Source organism: Hyaena hyaena, unplaced genomic scaffold, assembly GCF_003009895.1.
Source record: "Hyaena hyaena isolate Hyena2069 unplaced genomic scaffold, ASM300989v1 scaffold_285, whole genome shotgun sequence".
Classification (NCBI taxonomy): domain Eukaryota; kingdom Metazoa; phylum Chordata; class Mammalia; order Carnivora; family Hyaenidae; genus Hyaena; species Hyaena hyaena.
The window spans coordinates 878671-896663 of NW_024080917.1; the positions used below are offsets into that span (position 1 = coordinate 878671).

The 17993-nt window shown below is 67.5% G+C and overlaps 2 protein-coding genes across 18 annotated transcripts in view; one reads left to right on the forward strand and one right to left on the reverse strand.

The window, feature by feature from the left end:
• Positions 1–12821, forward strand: part of PKD1 (polycystin 1, transient receptor potential channel interacting) — a 42048-nt gene extending 29227 nt beyond the window's left edge. Inside the window, exons 22-46 of one of the 5 annotated variants that reach the window (XM_039246593.1) lie at positions 458–602; positions 727–1347; positions 1662–1818; positions 2057–2309; positions 2394–2589; positions 3453–3623; positions 3708–3851; positions 3954–4164; positions 4263–4389; positions 5114–5230; positions 5321–5370; positions 5553–5725; positions 5829–5916; positions 7557–7684; positions 7760–7962; positions 8035–8229; positions 8540–8679; positions 9282–9394; positions 9538–9685; positions 9809–9934; positions 10207–10381; positions 10491–10781; positions 10854–10988; positions 11062–11367; positions 11463–12821. In XM_039246593.1, the coding sequence (XP_039102524.1) occupies positions 458–602; positions 727–1347; positions 1662–1818; positions 2057–2309; positions 2394–2589; positions 3453–3623; positions 3708–3851; positions 3954–4164; positions 4263–4389; positions 5114–5230; positions 5321–5370; positions 5553–5725; positions 5829–5916; positions 7557–7684; positions 7760–7962; positions 8035–8229; positions 8540–8679; positions 9282–9394; positions 9538–9685; positions 9809–9934; positions 10207–10381; positions 10491–10781; positions 10854–10988; positions 11062–11367; positions 11463–11939 (4890 nt within the window). In that variant the 3' untranslated portion in view covers positions 11940–12821. Of the gene's footprint in view, positions 1–457; positions 603–726; positions 1348–1661; positions 1819–2056; positions 2590–3452; positions 3624–3707; positions 3852–3953; positions 4165–4262; positions 4390–5113; positions 5231–5320; positions 5371–5552; positions 5726–5828; positions 5917–7556; positions 7963–8034; positions 8230–8539; positions 8680–9281; positions 9395–9537; positions 9686–9808; positions 9935–10206; positions 10382–10490; positions 10782–10853; positions 10989–11061; positions 11368–11462 lie in introns of all 5 variants that reach the window. The other 4 variants (XM_039246590.1, XM_039246591.1, XM_039246592.1 and 1 more) reach the window with 4 other exon arrangements.
• A 49-nt stretch (positions 12822–12870) lies between these two features.
• TSC2 (TSC complex subunit 2) overlaps positions 12871–17993 on the reverse strand; it is a 33399-nt gene continuing 28276 nt past the window's right edge. For all 13 annotated transcript variants that reach the window (XM_039246595.1, XM_039246594.1, XM_039246599.1 and 10 more), the window contains 10 exons: positions 17228–17358; positions 16287–16786; positions 15974–16049; positions 15665–15751; positions 14847–15033; positions 14442–14581; positions 13567–13645; positions 13399–13490; positions 13223–13321; positions 12871–13120 (listed from right to left, as the gene is read on the reverse strand). In XM_039246595.1, the coding sequence (XP_039102526.1) occupies positions 12956–13120; positions 13223–13321; positions 13399–13490; positions 13567–13645; positions 14442–14581; positions 14847–15033; positions 15665–15751; positions 15974–16049; positions 16287–16786; positions 17228–17358 (1556 nt within the window). In that variant the 3' untranslated portion in view covers positions 12871–12955. The remainder of the gene's footprint in view (positions 13121–13222; positions 13322–13398; positions 13491–13566; positions 13646–14441; positions 14582–14846; positions 15034–15664; positions 15752–15973; positions 16050–16286; positions 16787–17227; positions 17359–17993) is intronic.

Consider the following 17993-nt stretch of genomic DNA (forward strand, 5'->3'; position numbering starts at 1 on the left):
GGGACTCGAGGACCAGCCTGGGCTGAGCTGAGCACAGACTTGGTGGGGGTAGGGGCACGTGGTGCCTCTGGGCAGTGGGAAAGGGCTGCATGGCTTCTAGCAGGGAAGGAAGCAGAGAACCTTCCCACTCAGGAGAGCTGCCCGATGACATGGCTCCCGTGGCCACGCGCACAGATCAGGGCGAGTGACAGGGCCACGTTACCTTGGACCTTCCTTGTCTGTGGGTGTGGAGAAGCCACAGGAGAGCTCTCAGCAGAGGGATGCGTGGCTGGAACCCCACGTTTGGGGTGGTTTCTCTAGCTGCAGCACGAAGGGTGTCGGGGAAAAGCCAGGGCCAACGGTAGCTGCCCACAGTCATGATCAGTGTGATAGAACTGGGTTCAGGGGGCGCAGGGGGCGCTAGCCCCAGTCAGCCTGGCTGGAGCGGGGCTGCATATGGTGCCTGGCCTCCCCGCAGGTGTCCAGCAGGGAGCTCGTGTGCCACTCGTGTCTGAAAAAGACCCTGCATAAGCTTGAGGGCATGATGCGCGTCCTGCAGGCCGAGACCGCGGAGGGTACCGGGACGCCCACGGGTATTGCCGACAGCATTCTCAACATCACAGGTGCGGGTACGGCCGTGCAGGCACGTGCCACCCCCCTCCCAGCTTCCCCCCGCCCCTTCCCCCCGCTTCCCCCGCCCTTTCCCGCTCCTTCCCCCAGCACTCCCTGCCACCTCTCCTCCCACAGGTGACCTTATCCACTTGGCCAGTGCGGACGTGCAGGGCCCGCAGCCCTCAGAGCTGGGCGCAGAGCCGCCGTCGCTGATGGTGGCATCCAGGGCCTACCACCTGTCGTCGGCCCTCATGTGCATCCTCATGCGCTCCCGGGTGCTCAACGAGGAGCCCCTGACACTGGCCGGCGAGGAGATCGTGGCGCAGGGCAAGCGCTCAGACCCGCTGAGCCTGCTCTGCCAGGGCAACGCCTCGGTTCCCGACTGCCACTTTTCCATCCCCACGGCCTTCAGCGGGGCCCTGTCCAACCTCAGTGACGTGGTGCAGCTCATCATCCTTGTCGACTCCAACCCCTTCCCCTTCGGCTACATTGGCAACTATACCGTCTCCACCAAGGTGGCATCCATGGCCTTCCAGACACAGGCCGGGGCCCAGATCCCCATCGGGCGGCTGGCTTCGGAGCGCGCCATCACCGTGAAAGTGCCCAACAACTCCGAGCAGGCCGCCCAGGGCCGCAGCACCCCTGCCGGCTCTGCCATTGTCCAGCCACAGGCCTCCGTCGGCGTTGTGGTCACCCCCGAGGACAGCAACCCCGCCGCCGGGCTTCACCTGCAGCTCACCTACACGCTGCTTAGCGGTGGGTCCTGCGTGTGCCCCAGGGCCTCGGCACAGCCTGTGTGGGGCAGCGGGGAGTGCCCCGGGGGAGCAGGTGCTTCTCATGGAGCCCCCAACTTGTGGCCTTTAGTAAAGTCTGCCTCCTGCTTCGCAGGCTCCTGGGGGCCTGGCCTGAGGGCAGCAGGGAATGAGGCAAGAGCGGGTGCTGCCTGCAGCTGAGAGTTCACCAGCTCCCCCACCCCCCCGGCCCCAGGCTGCAGGGACGGCTCCAGGGGCTTCCCCCAGGGTGCCTGGGCTGCTTGGGGCGGCCGTCTGAGCCTGTGCTTGTGTCCCTAGAACACTACTTGCCACGGGAGCCCGAGCCCTACCTGGCTGTGTACCTGCACTCGGTGCCCCATCCGAATGAGCACAACTGCTCAGCCAGCAGGAGGATCGGCCCGGAGCAGCTGGCGGGCGGCGACCACAGGCCCTACACCTTCTTCATTGCCCCAGGGTGAGCACGCGCCCAGCCCCGGGACGGCGAAGCGGGCCCCCGCAGATCCGCAGCGGGGGCTAGTCTCTGACGGCCGGGTGGACCCCATCAGGGTCACGGGGTTCCCCGTGGGAGTAGGTCTGGCAGCAGGCCTGGCCACACGTGGCGGGTGTGGCTGCAGCTGAGGGGTCTTGGGGCAGGAGCTGCGGTGACTCTGGGGCCACACAGGGTCTGGCTGTGACACTTGCCCCGCTTCTAGGACCAGAGACCCAGGCGGGACTTACTATCTGAACTTGACCAGCCACTTCCGCTGGTCGGCACTGGAAGTGACCGTGGGCCTGTACACGTCCCTGTGCCAGTACTTCAGCGAGAAGGACATGATGTGGAGGACAGAGGGGCTCGCGCCTCTGGAGGAGACGTCGCCGAGCCAGGCCGTCTGCCTTACCCGCCACCTCACTGCCTTCGGGGCCAGCCTCTTCGTGCCTCCCAGCCACGTGCGCTTCGTCTTTCCAGTGAGTGGCACCGTGTCTCGGCCGCATCCTGAGAAAATAAGGCGTGGGCCGTGCCTCCTGGGCCTGATGGCGCTGTCTCCCCAGGAGCCGGCCTCGGGTGTGAACTACGTCGTCCTGCTGACGTGTTCCGTGTGCCTGGTGACCTACGCGGTCATGGCCGTGATCCTGCGCAAGCTGGACCAGCTGGATGTCAGCCGCGTCCGTGCGATCCCTTTCTGCGGGAAGGGGGGCCGCTTCAAGTACGAGATCCTGGTCAAGACTGGCTGGGGCCGGGGCTCAGGTGAGGCGGGGGGCTGCCCGGTCCAGGCCCCTGGGCTGCCCTTGCACGCGCGCTCTGGCCACCTTCCCTTGTAGCAACTGTCCTAGTAGATGACAGGACGCAGGCTCGGTTTACGCAGTGCCGTGTGAGGCAGGAGCCTGTCGGCCCCACGGGGCGCCGGAGCGCGGGGCCTGCTCGCGTGAGCCAGCCGTCAGTGGGGGTGGTGGGGAGCCGTTACCAGGAAGACGGGACTGACTGAAGGAGGACAGCGTGACTTGAACGTTCGATTTCCATGTGGAAAATTTGCTGAGTTGTCTGGGCAGTGCTTGCCTCGCGGCTGCGGGATTCAGCACACGGATGAGCGTGTTCTCCACGCCTCGAGGACTTCCCGCACGCCCGCGTGTCCCTGTCGGCCCTCCTGCACCGTGACGCCCCTCTGACCGCTCACGGGGGTTGCTGTGCGACGTCTTTGTCCTTTCTCTCGTGACCCCTTCTGTATTGCACTCGACCTGCCTGGTTACCTGTGTTCTGAACGCCTCTCCCAGGTTACCGCTTTCCCCTCCGTGTCCCGCTCTCACGCTTGCCGGCCTGTCCCCTTCTGACGACTCAGTTTTGTAAAACGTCCCGTGCGTGTGATATCATGGGGAGACAGGGTGGCAGGGGGAGTTCGCGGCCGACTTCGTGTCTCACGCAGTCGCTCAGTTAACCTGACAGCCCCCGGCTGCGCCGTGTCGGCGGCGGCTGTGCACCTGACACTTGTAGGGAGCCGAGCGCGCCTCTGCCGGGGCAGCCGGTCTGCTGAGTGACGGAAGGTCCGCCCGGCGTCACGCACCCACGCGGTGGGCAGCAGACCCAGCCCCGCCGCGTCTCTGTCCGCCCTCCAGGAACCACGGCACACGTGGGCATCATGCTGTACGGGGCGGAGGGCCGCAGCGGCCACCGGCACCTGGACGGGGACAGAGCCTTCCGCCGCAACAGCCTAGACGTGTTCCAGATCGCCACGCCGCACAGCCTGGGCAGTGTGCGGAAGATCCGCGTGTGGCATGACAACAAAGGTCTGCGGGGGGCGCCCGCGGCAGCCCCTCCGGCACCCCCCACCCCAGGCCCTTCACCCTGACTCCGCCCCCTCCCCCCCGCAGGGCTCAGCCCCTCCTGGTTCCTGCAGCACGTGATCGTCAGGGACCTGCAGACCGCCTGCAGCACCTTCTTCTTGGTCAACGACTGGCTGTCGGTGGAGACTGAGGCCAATGGCGGCCTCGTGGAGAAGGAGGTGCTGGCAGCAAGTAAGGGCCTGGGCCCGTCCCCGCCCGAGCAGCCCGAGGGGTGGCCCCGAGGGGTGGCTGTGCCTCTCCTGAAGCCTGAAGCCATCCGTGCTCTCTCTCCAGGCGACGCCGCTGTGCGGCGGTTCCGGCGCCTCCTGGTGGCTGAGCTGCAGCGTGGCTTCTTTGACAAGCACCTCTGGCTCTCCGTATGGGACCGGCCACCTCGCAGCCGCTTCACTCGCGTCCAGCGGGCCACCTGCTGCGTCCTCCTCATCTGCCTCTTCCTGGGTGCCAATGCCGTGTGGTATGGGGTCGTGGGAGACGCCGCCCACAGGTGGGTGCCCACGGGGTTCCCGACCACCTCCTCCTGCCCGCCCCTCCTGCCCCCCCCAACCTCCCCCAGCCCGGTCCTTCTCCTCTCCTGCCGCACAGTGCGGGGCCGGTGTCCGGTCTGATCCCGCCGAGTGCCGACACGGTTGCCGTCGGCCTGGTGTCCAGCGTGGTCGTCTATCCCGTCTACTTGGCCATCCTGTTTCTCTTCCGCATGTCCCGGAGCAAGGTGGGCTGGGGCCCGCGGAGCTCCCACAGGGTAGAGTGTGGGCCCTGTCGCTGGGGCTGGAGGGCAGGTCCGCAAGGTCAGCGACTGACCCAAGGAAACCGAAGTCCAGATCGTCCAAACCGCAAATGAACCAAGGGGACCTTGCTTCCGATGCCACAGAAATCAGGGCGGAGTGGGGGGGACCAGCCTGTCAGGTGACTGAGGGAGACGGGCAAGGCCCTGAGAAGACTCGAGAGGAAGGCGCAACCTGAGCAGATCTTTGGCAACAGGCCGAGGTAGCGATTCGAACCCTCAGGCCAGGAAGAGCCTGAATGGCCTCACTGGCGGCTCTGGTGCAGCTGCCACAGCGCCAGCGCCTCACAGGCTCAGAGAAACAAGGCTCGGGCGTCCCGCCCCAGCCACACAGGGACCACACGAGAGGAGGGAAGGACAGAGCACCTCCTTCAGGAGGGACCTGCAGCCATTCCCAGAGGCCAGCGCAGTCACCACCTGTGGTTCAGGTCACTGACAGATAAAACCGGAGTCCTCAGCTCCACCAGCTGCGTCTCCAGTGCCCCGAGCTGCCTGTGGCCGCTATGATGGACAGAGCAGATACAGAATGTGTGCCTGATTCTAGAACATTCTTTGCACAGCACCAGCCTAGGCTCTGCCTGCTCTGGAGGTGGCACACCTCTGTGGAGCAGGGGCCAGAGTGGCCTCCGCTGAGCACCTGCCTCTCCCTTAGGTGACGGGGGGCCCGAGCCCCACCCCTGCAGGGCAGCAGGTCCTGGACATGGACAGCTACCTGGACTCGTCTGTGCTGGACAGCTCCTTCCTGGCCTTCCCGGGCCTCCGTGCCGAGGCGAGTGTGCCCCCGGGTACCCCCTGGGCCGGGTGGTCCCACGGCCCCGGCCAGCTCAGAATCTGAGGCATTCTCTGCATTTCTCAACAGGCCTTTGCTGGACAAATGAAAAGTGACTTATTTTTGGATGATTGTAAAAGGTAGGGGTCCCCGAGAGAAGCGTGAGCCCTGGCGTGGATCCGCCCCACCTCGTGCGTGCCGCGTTACGTGGGTCTGCGCTGCGTGGGCTGGGTCCCGTGGCCCTATGTGTTGTCACACTCTCTTGGCCCGGGCCGCACGCGTGTCCCCCAGGCCTCCCTTTTTTGACCCGTCTCCCCTACAGCCTGGTGTGCTGGCCGTCCAGCGAAGGCACGCTTAATTGGCCAGACCTGCTGAGTGACCCATCCATCATGGGCAGCGCCCTGCAGCGGCTGGCACGGGGCCGCCTGGGCTCAGAGGCGGACGGGCTCTCCCTGGTCAGCCCCTCCTCACCTGCCAAGTACTTCTCAGCTTCAGGTGAGCAGGGGTGGGGAGGGTGGCGTCCCCTGGCTCCTCGGAAGGTTCCACGAGTGGGGGGGTGCCCCAGGCCCTCACTGACACGCTTTCCGTCTGGATGAAGGCCTCGTCCGGCAGAGCCTGGCTGAAGGGGCCAGCAGCCTGGCCCTCACCCAGGGCGCGCGAGTGGAGACGGATCTGCTCGCTGGCCTGTGAGTAGCTGACTCCCGGGGCTTGGGGGGCAGCAGGGAGCCTGGGCCGACCTTGTGCTGTGCCGCCTGCTTCCCCCGCTGCGGGGCTGGGGGACGTGCTCTGACCGCTGGGCCCCTTACCTGTTGAAAGGATGTCACCGGGTGGCCCGGGGCCAGCAGACGTTCCGTTCCCCACAGGTGGTGGAAGTGCAGGCCGATGGGGTGCCCGGGGGGCCAGTTTTTCCAAATACCCCATTTGTTTCTTTTGAGAGTATTTCGATGTTATGTTTTGAAGAATCTCTAATGTCTGTGCTAGACAATTCATACAAAATTACTTTCTGTTTTTTTCCTCTGATAACTACGTTTCTGCTCCTTTTCACTCTTTACGTTTTCAAACAACCACAGGTTACACGTGTGAACTGTCCAGAACGTAGGAAACGGGGGAAAGCCTCTCGAGTCATTTTATAAAAACAGATAACTGTGACATGATTGCATTTTTATAAAGAAATTGCCTATTGATTCAAAAGGTCTAGAACATGGGGAAATCCTGGGATAGCAGTTCCAAGCCCCAAATAACTAGCTCAAAGCCCTTCCTGAAGTCCAGGTTCAGGCCTCAGACTGACTTCATGGACGCCCCCCCCCCCCACCTGCCCGGACGTGCAGTGGCCTGCACAGAGCTGCCTGCACCGCAGGGGGCCCCGCCCTCCGAGACGCGGCTCCCCCACCGTCCTGGCCTCAGAACCGGCCAGGTGCGCCCTCCGGCCGCCACAAGTCTTCCTTCACTGCTGACTCCTCTCTCCGGCCCTTCCCCCCGCACACCTGCCGCAGACCTCCGGGTCCCGGGTCTGACCCTCCTGTTTGCTCTGATGTCTTGGTCCAGAATCCTCTTCTGTGTGGAGCACGCTGGGTCCCCTCACGGAGTCCTGCTCCCCAAGGCAGGCCCTGCCACCGCTCTCCGGGGACCCCGGTCCTCTGTCGCCGTGTAACGGGTTACTCCAAACTCCGTGCTTAGTGAGCCAGAGGGCGGGCACCTCGGTGTTTGTCCCCGTCTGGCCCTCCCCCTGGGCGGCTTGAGTACCCTTAGCATGACAGTCGGCCCCTCCGAGTGAGTGGCCCAAGTGAGCAAAGCAGGGCCACAGAGTCCTTTACGACCCAGCCCTGTCTGTCACTACGGTGTCCTCGCCTGTGCAGGCAGCGGGATGGGGAACAAAAATTGAGTCACACAGTGGCATCAGAGCGCGAACCCTTTGTGAGACGTGGGTCTGCGTGGGGAGGTTGAGGGCGAGGGGTGAGGTGTGTGGAGTGCTCCCCGGAGGGTCTCAAAACGACTCTGGAGACCGGGGGCCGCTTCAGTTGTGCTGTGAGCCATCGCTGCTGGGGTGATGACAGGAGCGGGTGGAACAGAGGTGGCGTGGGTGAGGACCCTGTGGCGGGCGGGGGGAGGGCCAGAGGCTGACGTGGGTTTTCAGCCTGAGGAGCAGGGCGGGAATCGGGGGCCCTCCCGAGTCACTGGGGTGGTCTGCGCACCGGCGCCACGTCCACCCTGATTTGGGGCAGTGTCTTCTCTCGGCTGACACAGGTTGGGGAGGGGGGTGGCTCAGGGACAGCGCGCTGCGGGCCGCCAGCTGAGTGCCTCCTCCCCTGCTCTTCCCGTGGCCCAGGTCCAGCGCTCCTGCGGAGAGGCCCGAGAGGACGGAGACGCAGTTGCTGCAGAGGCTGGGGGAGAGGGGGCTGCCCGCCGCGGGCCTGACCTGGGAGCAGCCCCGGTCGGCGAAGCCCTCCGGGACAGGTGTGCCCCGGCGTCCCCAGGACGCCCCTCCGTGCCCCTCCCCGTGGGCTGCCCGTCACCGGTCTCCCTGCCCAGGACGGGTGGACCATCTGCGGAAGCGGCTGCTGCCGGCCTGGTGTGCCGCCCTAGCCCACGGGCTCAGCCTGCTCCTGGTGGCTGTGGCCGTAGGGGTCTCGGGCTGGGTGGGTGCCGGCTTCTCCCCCGGCGTGGCTGTGGTGTGGCTGCTCTCGAGCAGCTCCAGCTTCCTGGCCTCGTTCCTCGGCTGGGAGCCGCTCAAGGTGAGTGGGGTGCTGGGGGCTGCGCTGCCGGCCTCTGGCCCCGCGGGTCCTCTGACGCCTCCTCGGGCCCAGGTGCTGCTGGAGGCCCTGTACTTCTCCTTGGTGGCCAAGCGGCTGCACCCCGATGAGGATGACACGCTGGTGGAGAGCCCGGCCGTGACCCCTGTGAGCGAGCGTGTGCCCCGTGTGCGGCCCCCCCACGGCTTCGCGCTCTTCCTGGCGAAGGAAGAGGCCCGGAAGGTCAAGAAGCTGCACGGGATGCTGAGGGTGAGCAGCCCCCGTCCCGTGTCGGGCCGCAGCTGCAGGCTTCTGCAGGTTCTCCCTCCGAGCGCGCGCGCCCTCTCCTTTGTGGATGTCCCCTGTGCTACTCCCCTACGTCCACGGCCCTCTGGCCCCTCGCCCCCGGCTGTACGGGCAGCCTTTGGTGGGACACCCGTCCACCCCGCCGGTGGGGTGCTGGCGGGGGTCTGTGCTGCCCTCTCGGCACCAGGTGGCCCGGCCACGGGTGGTTGGCTGGCCAGCCGTGTTACGGTGGCTCAGACTGGGATTGGCTGACCCCAGGGTCGTCTGTCCCCAGAGCCTCCTGGTATATATGCTCTTCCTGCTGGTGACGCTGCTGGCCAACCACGGGGATGCGTCCTGCCGTGGCCATGCCTACCGCCTGCAGAGTGCCATCAAACAGGAGCTGGGCAGCCGGGCCTTCCTGGCCATCACCCGGTAGGGCGCTCCCGTGCACGTGCACCTGCCGGGCCAGGGGGCGCAGGGGCTGACGGGGTCCCATCTGGATCCTGCCCTTGGTCCAGCCCCGTCCCTAGGGGACGTGGGGCAGTGTCTCAGTGCGTTCTGGGTGGTCACTGGAGTAGGTGCTGTTGGCAACACGTGACCGCAGATACCGTTCAGAACATCCAGGGCCCCCCGGGGGGCTCCGTCAGCTGAGCATCAGACCTTTGGTTTCGGCTCAGGTCGTGATCTCCCGTTTCGTGGGTTTCAGGCCCCATGCCAGACTGCGCGCTGCCATTGCGGAGCCTGCTTGGGATTCTGTCTCCCTCTCTGTCTGCCCCTCACGCGCTCACTCTGTCTCTGGTCCTCTCAGAATAAATTAAGAAAATCTTAACAGCACCCAGAATGGCCCTGTGACATTCACCTGCCCTAGATACCGCTGTGCCGAGGCATCCAGGCCTTGACCTTGTCCCATCAGGTGGCCCTGTGCTGGCTGGGCTGGGGCTGCCGGAGCAATGCTCTCTGGGCCTCGGACCCCCCCGCCCCCCCATGGGTGCAGGGCGCTGCGGGGTAGAGCTCGGGACTGTCTCTGTGAGCAGGTCTGAGGAGTTCTGGCCGTGGATGTCCCATGTGCTGCTCCCCTACGTCCATGGGAACCAGTCGAGCCCCGAGCTGGGGCCCCCACGACTGCGGCAGGTGCGGCTGCAGGAAGGTGAGCCGCGGGGGGGGCCTGGCACCGCGTCCCTGCCATGCGTCCCTTGCCTTCTTGGACACCGTGACCTCTGCCTTCTGGGCTGCAGGGGTGTCTGGGGGGGGTCATGCAGAGCTGGTGAACAACGGCCCCTCTGCTTCCAGCACTGTGCCCAGACCCTGCTGGCCCACGTGTGCACACGTGTGCGGCAGCCTCGGGCTCCTTCAGCACCGGCGACTACGGCATCGGCTGGGGCAGTGCTGCCCGCAACAGCTCTGAGACGTGGGCCTACTCCGCGCCAGACCTGCTGGGGTGAGCGCAGACGGGAGGGGCCCGCCATCCGGGAGGCAGGGGGCGGGGGTTCCCCAGCCAGCTGTGCCTCCCGGGTTCTTCCAGGGCTGGGGCCAGGCTCTGACGCTGTCCCCCCGCCGGCAGGGTCTGGTCCTGGGGCTACTGCGCAGTGTACGACAGCGGGGGCTACGTGCAGGAGCTAGGGCCGAGCCTGGAGGAGAGCCGCGCGCAGCTGGGCTTCCTGCAGCTGCACAACTGGATCGACAACAGGTGTGCTGGGTGTCCACGCCCCCCACCCCTGCCCCGCCCCGCCCCGCCCCGCCGCGCCTCCGGCAGGCACACCGCCCCACACCCGGCCCTCCTCATCCGTGGGCCACTCCCCCCCACCCCCATTTTGTGTCTCCCCATCTTTCCTCACAAACCTCACGGACTGCTCAGCCTCCAGCTCCTCCCCGGGCCACGCATCACCCGCAGCCCAAGCCCCTTCCGCCGGGAGGGCACCCGGCCTTCTTACTCTCTACCCACGTCCCTCTACTGCATAGGAGCCGCGCGGTGTTCGTGGAGCTGACACGCTACAGCCCGGCCGTGGGGCTACACGCCGCTGTCACACTGCGCCTCGAGTTCCCCGTGGCGGGACAAGCCGTCACCGCAGTCAGCGTGCGCCCGTTCGCGCTGCGGCGTCTGAGCTCAGGCCTCTCGCTGCCGCTGCTCACCTCGGTGGGTCCCCACGGCCTCGCCCGTTTGCCCCCCCCCCCGCCAGCGCCGGCCCCGCCCCATCACGCGGGACCCCCGCCCACCCCCACCCCCACATCTGTCGGCCCCACAGGTGAGCCTGCTGCTGTTCGCGCTGTACTTCTCGGTGGCAGAGGTGCGCGTGTGGCACAGGGAAGGGCGCACCCGTGCCGCGCAGTCCGGAGCCTGGGCTCGGTGGCTGCTGGTGGCCCTGGCGGCGGCGGCGGCGCTCGTGCGCCTGGCCCAGCTGGGGGTCGCCGACCGCCAGTGGACCCGCTTCGTGCGCCGCCGCCCGCGCCGCTTCACCAGCTTCGAGCAGGTGGCGCAGCTGAGCACAGCGGCCCGCGGCCTGGCCGCCTCGCTGCTCTTTCTGCTCCTGGTCAAGGTGAGCGTGGGGCCGGCCGGGGGGACGGGGGGCGGCGGGGGCGTTCGGTCCGCTGACACCGCTCGCCCCCAGGCCGCCCAGCAGCTGCGCTTCGTGCGCCAGTGGTCGGTTTTCGGCAAGACGCTGTGCCGGGCCCTGCCAGAGCTCGTGGGCGCGGCCCTGGGGCTGCTCGTGCTCGCCGTGGCCTACGCGCAGCTGGCCTTCCTGGTAGGTGAGGGTGAGGCCGTCGGGCGGGGGGCTCCGCGCTCGCGCCGCTCCCTCACGCCGCCTCCCCTTCCAGCTGGTCTCCTCCTGCGTGGACTCGTTGCGGAGCGCGGCGAGGGCCGTCTTGGTGCCGTGCCCTGGGTCTGGGCGCCCGGCCCTGTGCCCTGCCGAGTCCTGGCGCCTCTCCCCGCTGCTGTGCACCGGGCTCGGGGCCCTGCGGCTGTGGGGGGCCCTGCGGCTGGGGGCGGTCCTCCTGCGGCGGCGCTACCACGCGCTGCACGGGGAGCTCTACCGGCCGGCCTGGGAGCCGCAGGACTACGAGATGGTGGAGCTGTTCCTGCGCAGGCTGCGCCTCTGGATGGGCTTCAGCAAGGTTAAGGAGGTGGGTACGGCCCAGTGGGGGGGAGAGGGACGCACCCCGGGCCCAGGGGAGCCCAGGGTGCAGCCGGACTGACCGAGCCCCTGTGCCGCCCCCAGTTCCGTCACAAAGTCCGCTTTGAAGGGATGGAGCCGCTGCCCTCCCGCTCCTCCCGGGGCTCCAAGTCCTCCCCGGATGCGCCTCCGCCCAGTGGGGGCTCCGACGCCTCCCGGCCCTCCACCTCCTCCAGCCAGCTGGACGCGCCGAGCGCGGGCCTGGGCCGGCCGGGGCCACGCGGGGAGCCCGAGCCCTCTCGCCTCCAAGCTGTGTTCGAGGCCCTTCTGACGCAGTTTGACCGCCTCAACCAGGCCACAGAGGACGTCTACCAGCTGGAGCAGAGGCTGCAGCGCCTGCACGGCCGCAGGAGCACTGGGGCCCCGGCCCCCCCTGCCCCCCCTGCCCCCTGCCCCTCCTCAGGCCCGCGGCCTGCCCTGCCGGGCTGCCTGGCCCGGGCCCGTCGTGGCGTGGGTCCGGCTCCGGGCCCTGGCCCGGCTTCCCTGCGGGCTGAGAACAAGGTCCACCCCAGCAGCACTTAGCCCCGGGGGGCCTGGGCTCCGACCCCTTCCCCGGGGTGGCGGGCCTGTGGCTTCATTCTGCTTTTCGGAGGGAGCCAGAGCAGACGCCGCTCAGTGTTAACTTCTGCCACCCTCAGGTCTCGGGCCAGGCAGAACAGCTGCACGGAGGCCCCCGGGGAGCAGTCGTCTCTCTGTGGGTCTCAGCACTTTAAGAAGCCGTGTGGGCAGCCAGGACCCAGGGTCCCCTCCCCGGCTCCCCATGGGAGGACACAGCAGTATTGGGCCGAGCGCCCAGCCTCCGAGATGCTAATTTATTACCGGAGTCCTCAGGTACAGCGGGCTGTGCCCGGCCCCACCTCCTGCGCGGACATCTCCCCTTCGCTAAGGATCCAGGCTTCGGGGAGGGAAGCTGCACCTTCCGTCGTCCCCCCCCACTAAGTTATTACCTCTCCTGCCCCCGCTCAGCGCACTCCCCTTCAGCCACCGTCTGTGTGTCTTTCGTCAATAATTTATACGGGGTTAAAAATGTATATATTTTTGTACGTCGCTGTTTTTCAGTAGGGCCGAGGGGCCCGCTGCCGTGTGGAGGGACGCTGGGGTGGGAGGCTTGGTGGAAGGGCACAGCCCCCTCCTCGGCAGCTCGTCACCACCCCCCTCCCCGGGGTTCTCTGCCGGGGGAGGGGAAGCGAGAGGGCAGAGCCCAGACCTGCGGGTGTCGGGTCTGGGGGAGGACGGGGGCCGGCTCCCGGGGCCGGTGAGCACACGTGTGTGGTGGCGGGGGGGGGGGGGCCGGGGCCCCCCCCAGAGCAGCCCGACAGGCCCTGTACCACTTCTGTGGCCGCAGCTACAGCCTTGATCCCACCCCCACCCGACGAAGTCAAATAAACAAGCTGGCTGACTGCATCCGCGTGTCTGTCTGAGCGCCAAGGGCCCGTGGGCGCGGGAGCAGAGCTGGGTGCCACGACCGCTTTATTTCATTTGTGCAAATAAAGGCGGGGCGTCGGAAGCGCAGAGGAGCCCCGGGCAGGGGGCCAGGCTCACACAAACTCCGTGAAGTCGTCCACAGAAGAGATGAGGCGCTTTCGCTGGCCCGTCTCATATGCGGGCGCAGGCTCGGCTGGGGCCGGAGCCTTGGCGTGGCCCGGGGGGTGCATCTGCGTCAGCGGCAGGCTGGGGTTCGGGTAGTGGGCTTCCTCACGGATCTGAAGGAGATGAGGAGCTGCTTCGGCGACAAGCAGAGAAGCGGAGATGCTCGCCCTCCGCGAGCTGGAGGGTAGTGCCGCCCCCACCCCCATCCCCCCTACCCGGTGGCGGAGCCGCTTAATGTGGCGGAGCCGGGCGATCCACTTGGAGGGGTAGATGTCCGTGGGGTTTGAGCGGCTGTGGTGCACCTGGGAGGCCATCTGAGGGAGGGAAACGCGGGGAGCTGAGGCCCCCGTGGGCCCGTGCCGCCCGCCCCTAGGCTGGCCCCTCTGCTCACATTTGCGTGCAGAGCCATCTGACGGGCCACGAAAGGCAGGTTGCGGTCAGACACGATCTTGGCTACGCTGGTGTCCACGAGACCCTCCATGTCTGAGGAGATCACAGAGCTCACGAGGGGCTCAGGGCCACAGGGACCTCCCCACCCAGGCCCAGGCCCAGGCCTCACCCTTCCTGCACTGCAGCGACACCAGGTTGCACTCGTAGTCCAGGGGCGTGATGATCACGTGGACGAAGTTGAACTGGCCCTGCACGCACAAGAGCAGAGGTCGCCCCGGCCCTGGCCGCGTGCTCACTCCTGGAGCCTGCGCTCTGCTGCTCTGGCCACCGACCCGGCAGACTGGCTTCCTCCCAACTGAGCCCGGGGGCAGGGCTGTCGGGCCGGCGCCCCCCACGGCCGCCTTCCCTCCCAAAACCCCACAACCCCACCGTCCAGATCCCAACAACCGAATCCCGAGTTCAGATCCAGTCATGACCCTCAACAGGCACACGGCCCCCACCTCGCCCCGTGCTGCCCGTGACACCTGCCGCCACCTGGCTGCCAGCCTCCTCCCTTGTCACCGAGAGCAGAGCTCCGCAGGCTGGACGCCCACACCTCAGTGCGTCTCCGGGGCGTGCAGCGCAGGCACCCACCGCAGCTCCGCCTCGGCCCGCTCCCGGACTCTGGCCGGCAGCCCCGTGCTCGTGTTCGGTGGCCTCCTCCCTGGCTTCCCATTTAGTATCTGAACACTTCGAGCACCTGCGCCTCCCCACTGCCTTCCCCCACCCCCACACCCCCAGGCTCCTGGGTGGAGCCCACCTCCCCAGGGGGCCTCGGGCCCTAGCGTCCTCCTCTACGAAAAGCGAGGCGACAGGGACGCTGGCTCAGAGGGGACGTGCCTACTCCACTGGCGGTGGAGGCACCCGAGGTCGCGGCTCCTGTCGTGCTGACCCTGACCGTGCCCGCTGCCGACAATCAGCACAAACGAGCGGGCGCTTGCCCAGGGGGCTATGGACTCAAGCCAGGTGGGCAGGCCCGTGCCTGCCCCCGGGACCCCCACTCACTTTAATGGTGCCCAGCTTGAAGTCCTCGCCGGAGTCGTTATAGACAATGGACACAAAGTCGTTGCCCAGGTGGCGCTTCTTGTCACAGCGGTGCTTGTCCACGTCCTTGGTGGGCATCAGGGTGGCGATGTGGAAGACGGCTGCAAGGTGGGCCGGGCCAAGCTGAGCAGGCCCAGCACCGCCCCAGAGGGCCAGCAAGGGCACCTCGCGCTAGCGTCGCCTGGGCCAGGGTCGGGCGGTGGCAGCCAGGGCCCTCTCTGCCTGTCACCAGGACGCCTCTTGGTTCCTCCAGAGGCTCTGGGCCTGCGGCACCTGCCCCCTCCACGCCCGGCCGCCAGCCTCGCCTCCTGGCCGCGGGCCCCACCGCCACCCTGGCCCGGAGCGCGGGCGGGCACAAGGCCATACCCTGCATGATGTCGTCATGCCAGCAGTAGGTGAACTGGCCGTCCTCCCCGCACACGTCCAGGCCGCCCAGGTACACCTTATCCGGCTGGCAGTCCTTGAGCTCGATGAGCTTGCCCAGGCCTGTCAGGAACTCCGTGTACCGGTAGGAGCCGTGCTCGTTGGACAGGATGGCGAGCTCGCTGCTGCTCTGCGGGGAGAGGAGCTCGGTGGCGCCCGCCCCTGCCCGGCTCGTTGGGGCCCCGGTGCACACGCAGGGGCACCATCTCGACTCCCTCCCTCGCACAGATCGTTGGTCCGCCAGCCAATTTGCTCAGCTGGACCGAGACCACGTCCAGAAGGCTGGTGTCCCGCGGCACCCTGGCCCCGCCCCGCTCCCGCCGGCTCTGGAGGCGGGGGCCGCGTTACCTCAGACCCTCGGCTCAGAACCACCCCCGGGACCACCACGCAGCCCTATGGGGCCGCCCACGCCTCCCCTACTTTCCCGTCCTGGCTCCCGCCCCGTGCCGCAGGCACTGCGCCGGCCACCCCACACCCGGATCACTGACATGAGCAGTGCCCTGCCCACACCCGTGGCATCCGTGTACCTGCCACCGTCTCTGCCGCCCCCAGCGCCCCTCTGGGTGCTCTGTGCTCCCACGCTCCACCGTCCCTCCTGCCGCGTCCCTGGCACCGGAACGGCAGCCCACACGGGGCCGCTCGAGCACTTGACCCCCGGCAGCTCACACGGTGACTGAGCTCTGGTGATGAGGGGCCAGGCCCTGACCCCGCCTCCAGGCAGGGAGGTCACCCGGCTGGGCCCGGGGCCCCAGCAGCCTTACCTGGCCTTCGCCCACGTACAGGACGGCGATCTTGTGGGTGTCGTACGATGGGATCTGGTCGAGGAGCTGCACCGACCGCTCAAAGGACTGTAGCCACAGAGCCCTGCCTGAGCCCTGGGCAGAGACCGTCCCTGGCCACCAGCCCGTCAGATGCCTGTCTGGGGAGGGCTCTCTTCACCCAGGGTAGATCGCTATAGACTGCCACAAGGAGCTGAGGCTTTGTCTCTGCAAACCTGGCTACGGCACCCCGCAGCGTCCCCCACCCCGGCTCCAGGGGGGCACCTTGCTGCGGAGAGTGAGCACGCCTACCTCATTGGGCAGAAGGATCGGTTTGTTGGACTCGTCACCAAAGAAAGGTGAGTGGTAGAGCTGCAGGAACACGAAGCTGCAGGGGAGAGACGGGAGGGCCGGGCCGGGGTCACGGCCGGCACCATCCACCCAGACACACAGAAGCGCGCCTCCGCCCCATCGCTGAAGGAACTGCCCTCTCACGTGGCTCCCACCAGCCACGGGCCAGAGGCCACAAGGATCTGTCGCCCAGTCTGTTCTGCCCGGGGCCACTGGGGCACCGTGTCCCCATGGGGCCTGTCCAGCAGCTCCAGCCTGAAAGGGCAAGGCTCACCTGGGGTTGATGCCTGGCACCTTCTCAGTACTGGAGGCCCCAGCTCTGCTCTTGAAGGTGTCCCGCTCTACCCTCCTGCCTCTGCGCGACGGGGCTGAATCAGAAATGGTATAGCCTCTGGGCCGCAGGCCACCAGGAGAGCGGGGACAGCCAGAAGGCAAGGGACCTTCAGGCCGCGCAGGGCCCCGGCCCTGGCTCTCGTCCCCTGGGGTTGACCAGGCGGCGCCTGCCCCGTCCAGGGTCCCGGACTGCGAGCGAGCCTTGGCCTCGGGGCTCAGTCGGCCAACGTCGGCCTTGTCCGCGGGGTCCCCGAGTGTGTCCTGCAGCGTCTGCAGCTCCGGAGAGGAGCTGGACTTGCTGAGGGGCTGGGCGGGCTGGAAGGAGAGCCCCGCGGAGGGCCGGGCTCCCTCGGCAGACACGGCCCGCTCGATAGGGAGCCCTCTCGCAGCTGCCTCTTCCGCAGCGAACGGCTTCTCCTCTTGGCTGGAGCTGGAAGACGACTGGGAAAAAGTCCGCAGAGCCTTCGTCGGACGTACCAGTGACCCCCCCCCCCAAGGGGTTTCCTCGGGGGCCACGAAGCCCCACCTGTCCCCACCCCCCGGCTGGCAAGGCCACAGGAGCCACGCGTCCCTCCCCTCCCCAGGACGACCCCTGCCCGTGCTGAGCAGCAGGGCCGCAAGATGCCAACGATGAGCCGCTGGCCCCACAGGGATCCCCGGGAAACCCCAGGTCGTCCACGCGGGAGGAGCTTGGAAGGACACGTAGTCAGTTCTTAGGTAACAAAAAAAGAGGCAAAAGACTTGCCCAAGTTCAGAGTGAGTCAGCCGGAGCCACAAATCTGAAACAGAGGCCCCGGCCGTCTTCCCCTCTCCCCTGCCTCCTCCCGGGGGCTGGGGCGGAAGTGCCAAGGGGTGAGCACACAGGCCCCCTCGCGTACTTACCCTGCTGTAAGCTCCGGGGCGCCGGCCGTGCCTCTCGGTGCCCAGCGTTGCCTCAAAGTCCTCCAGCTCGGTGGGCTCCAGGGGCAAATCAGCGTCGCTGGGGCTTCCCTCCTCCAGAACCACCGCAGAGTCTGGGAGGACAGATGGGGCTGCTAGGTGCCCACCCGGTCCCCGGGAGCTCGCGCAGCCTGCGGTACCGGCCTGTCCCCCCACGAGAGAGCACAGTGGGCCCCCCCAGAGCCTCACCTAAGGCCTTCCTTGCCTGAGGCTCTAAGCTGCCCACACCCCATCAAGTCAGCTGGAGGAGGGCGCTCTGAGGGGCCTGGACGTGACCCGACACGGGGGGGGTCTCCAACACAGGCTCCCGGGTGCAGGGACGTGGGGGCGTCCCCGCCCCAGTGTGCACAGCACCGGCCTCTGCTGCTCCGGCAAGGGAAATGGGCAAGGGCGGGCCAGAGCCTGTGCGGGAGGAGCCCCGCCTAAGACGGGGCCTCGGCTCTGGAGAAGTGGTGCGCCCACACCGGCCCCCGGGAACCGCGAGGACCAGAGGCCAGAGTTCCCCCCTGACTGGACCCGAGGAGGAGCCTGACTGATGCAGGAGGAACCCCTCTACGCACACACAGACTCAAAAACCCGATCTGAGAAGCTGAGGCGCACTATCAGAGCCCAAGCCAAACCCGGAGCTGGGGGATGCTGAGAGTACGATGCCTGAAAGCAGCGTTTCCTGTGCTGATGTAGGGGCGGGGCGGGGCGGGGCGGGGCGGGG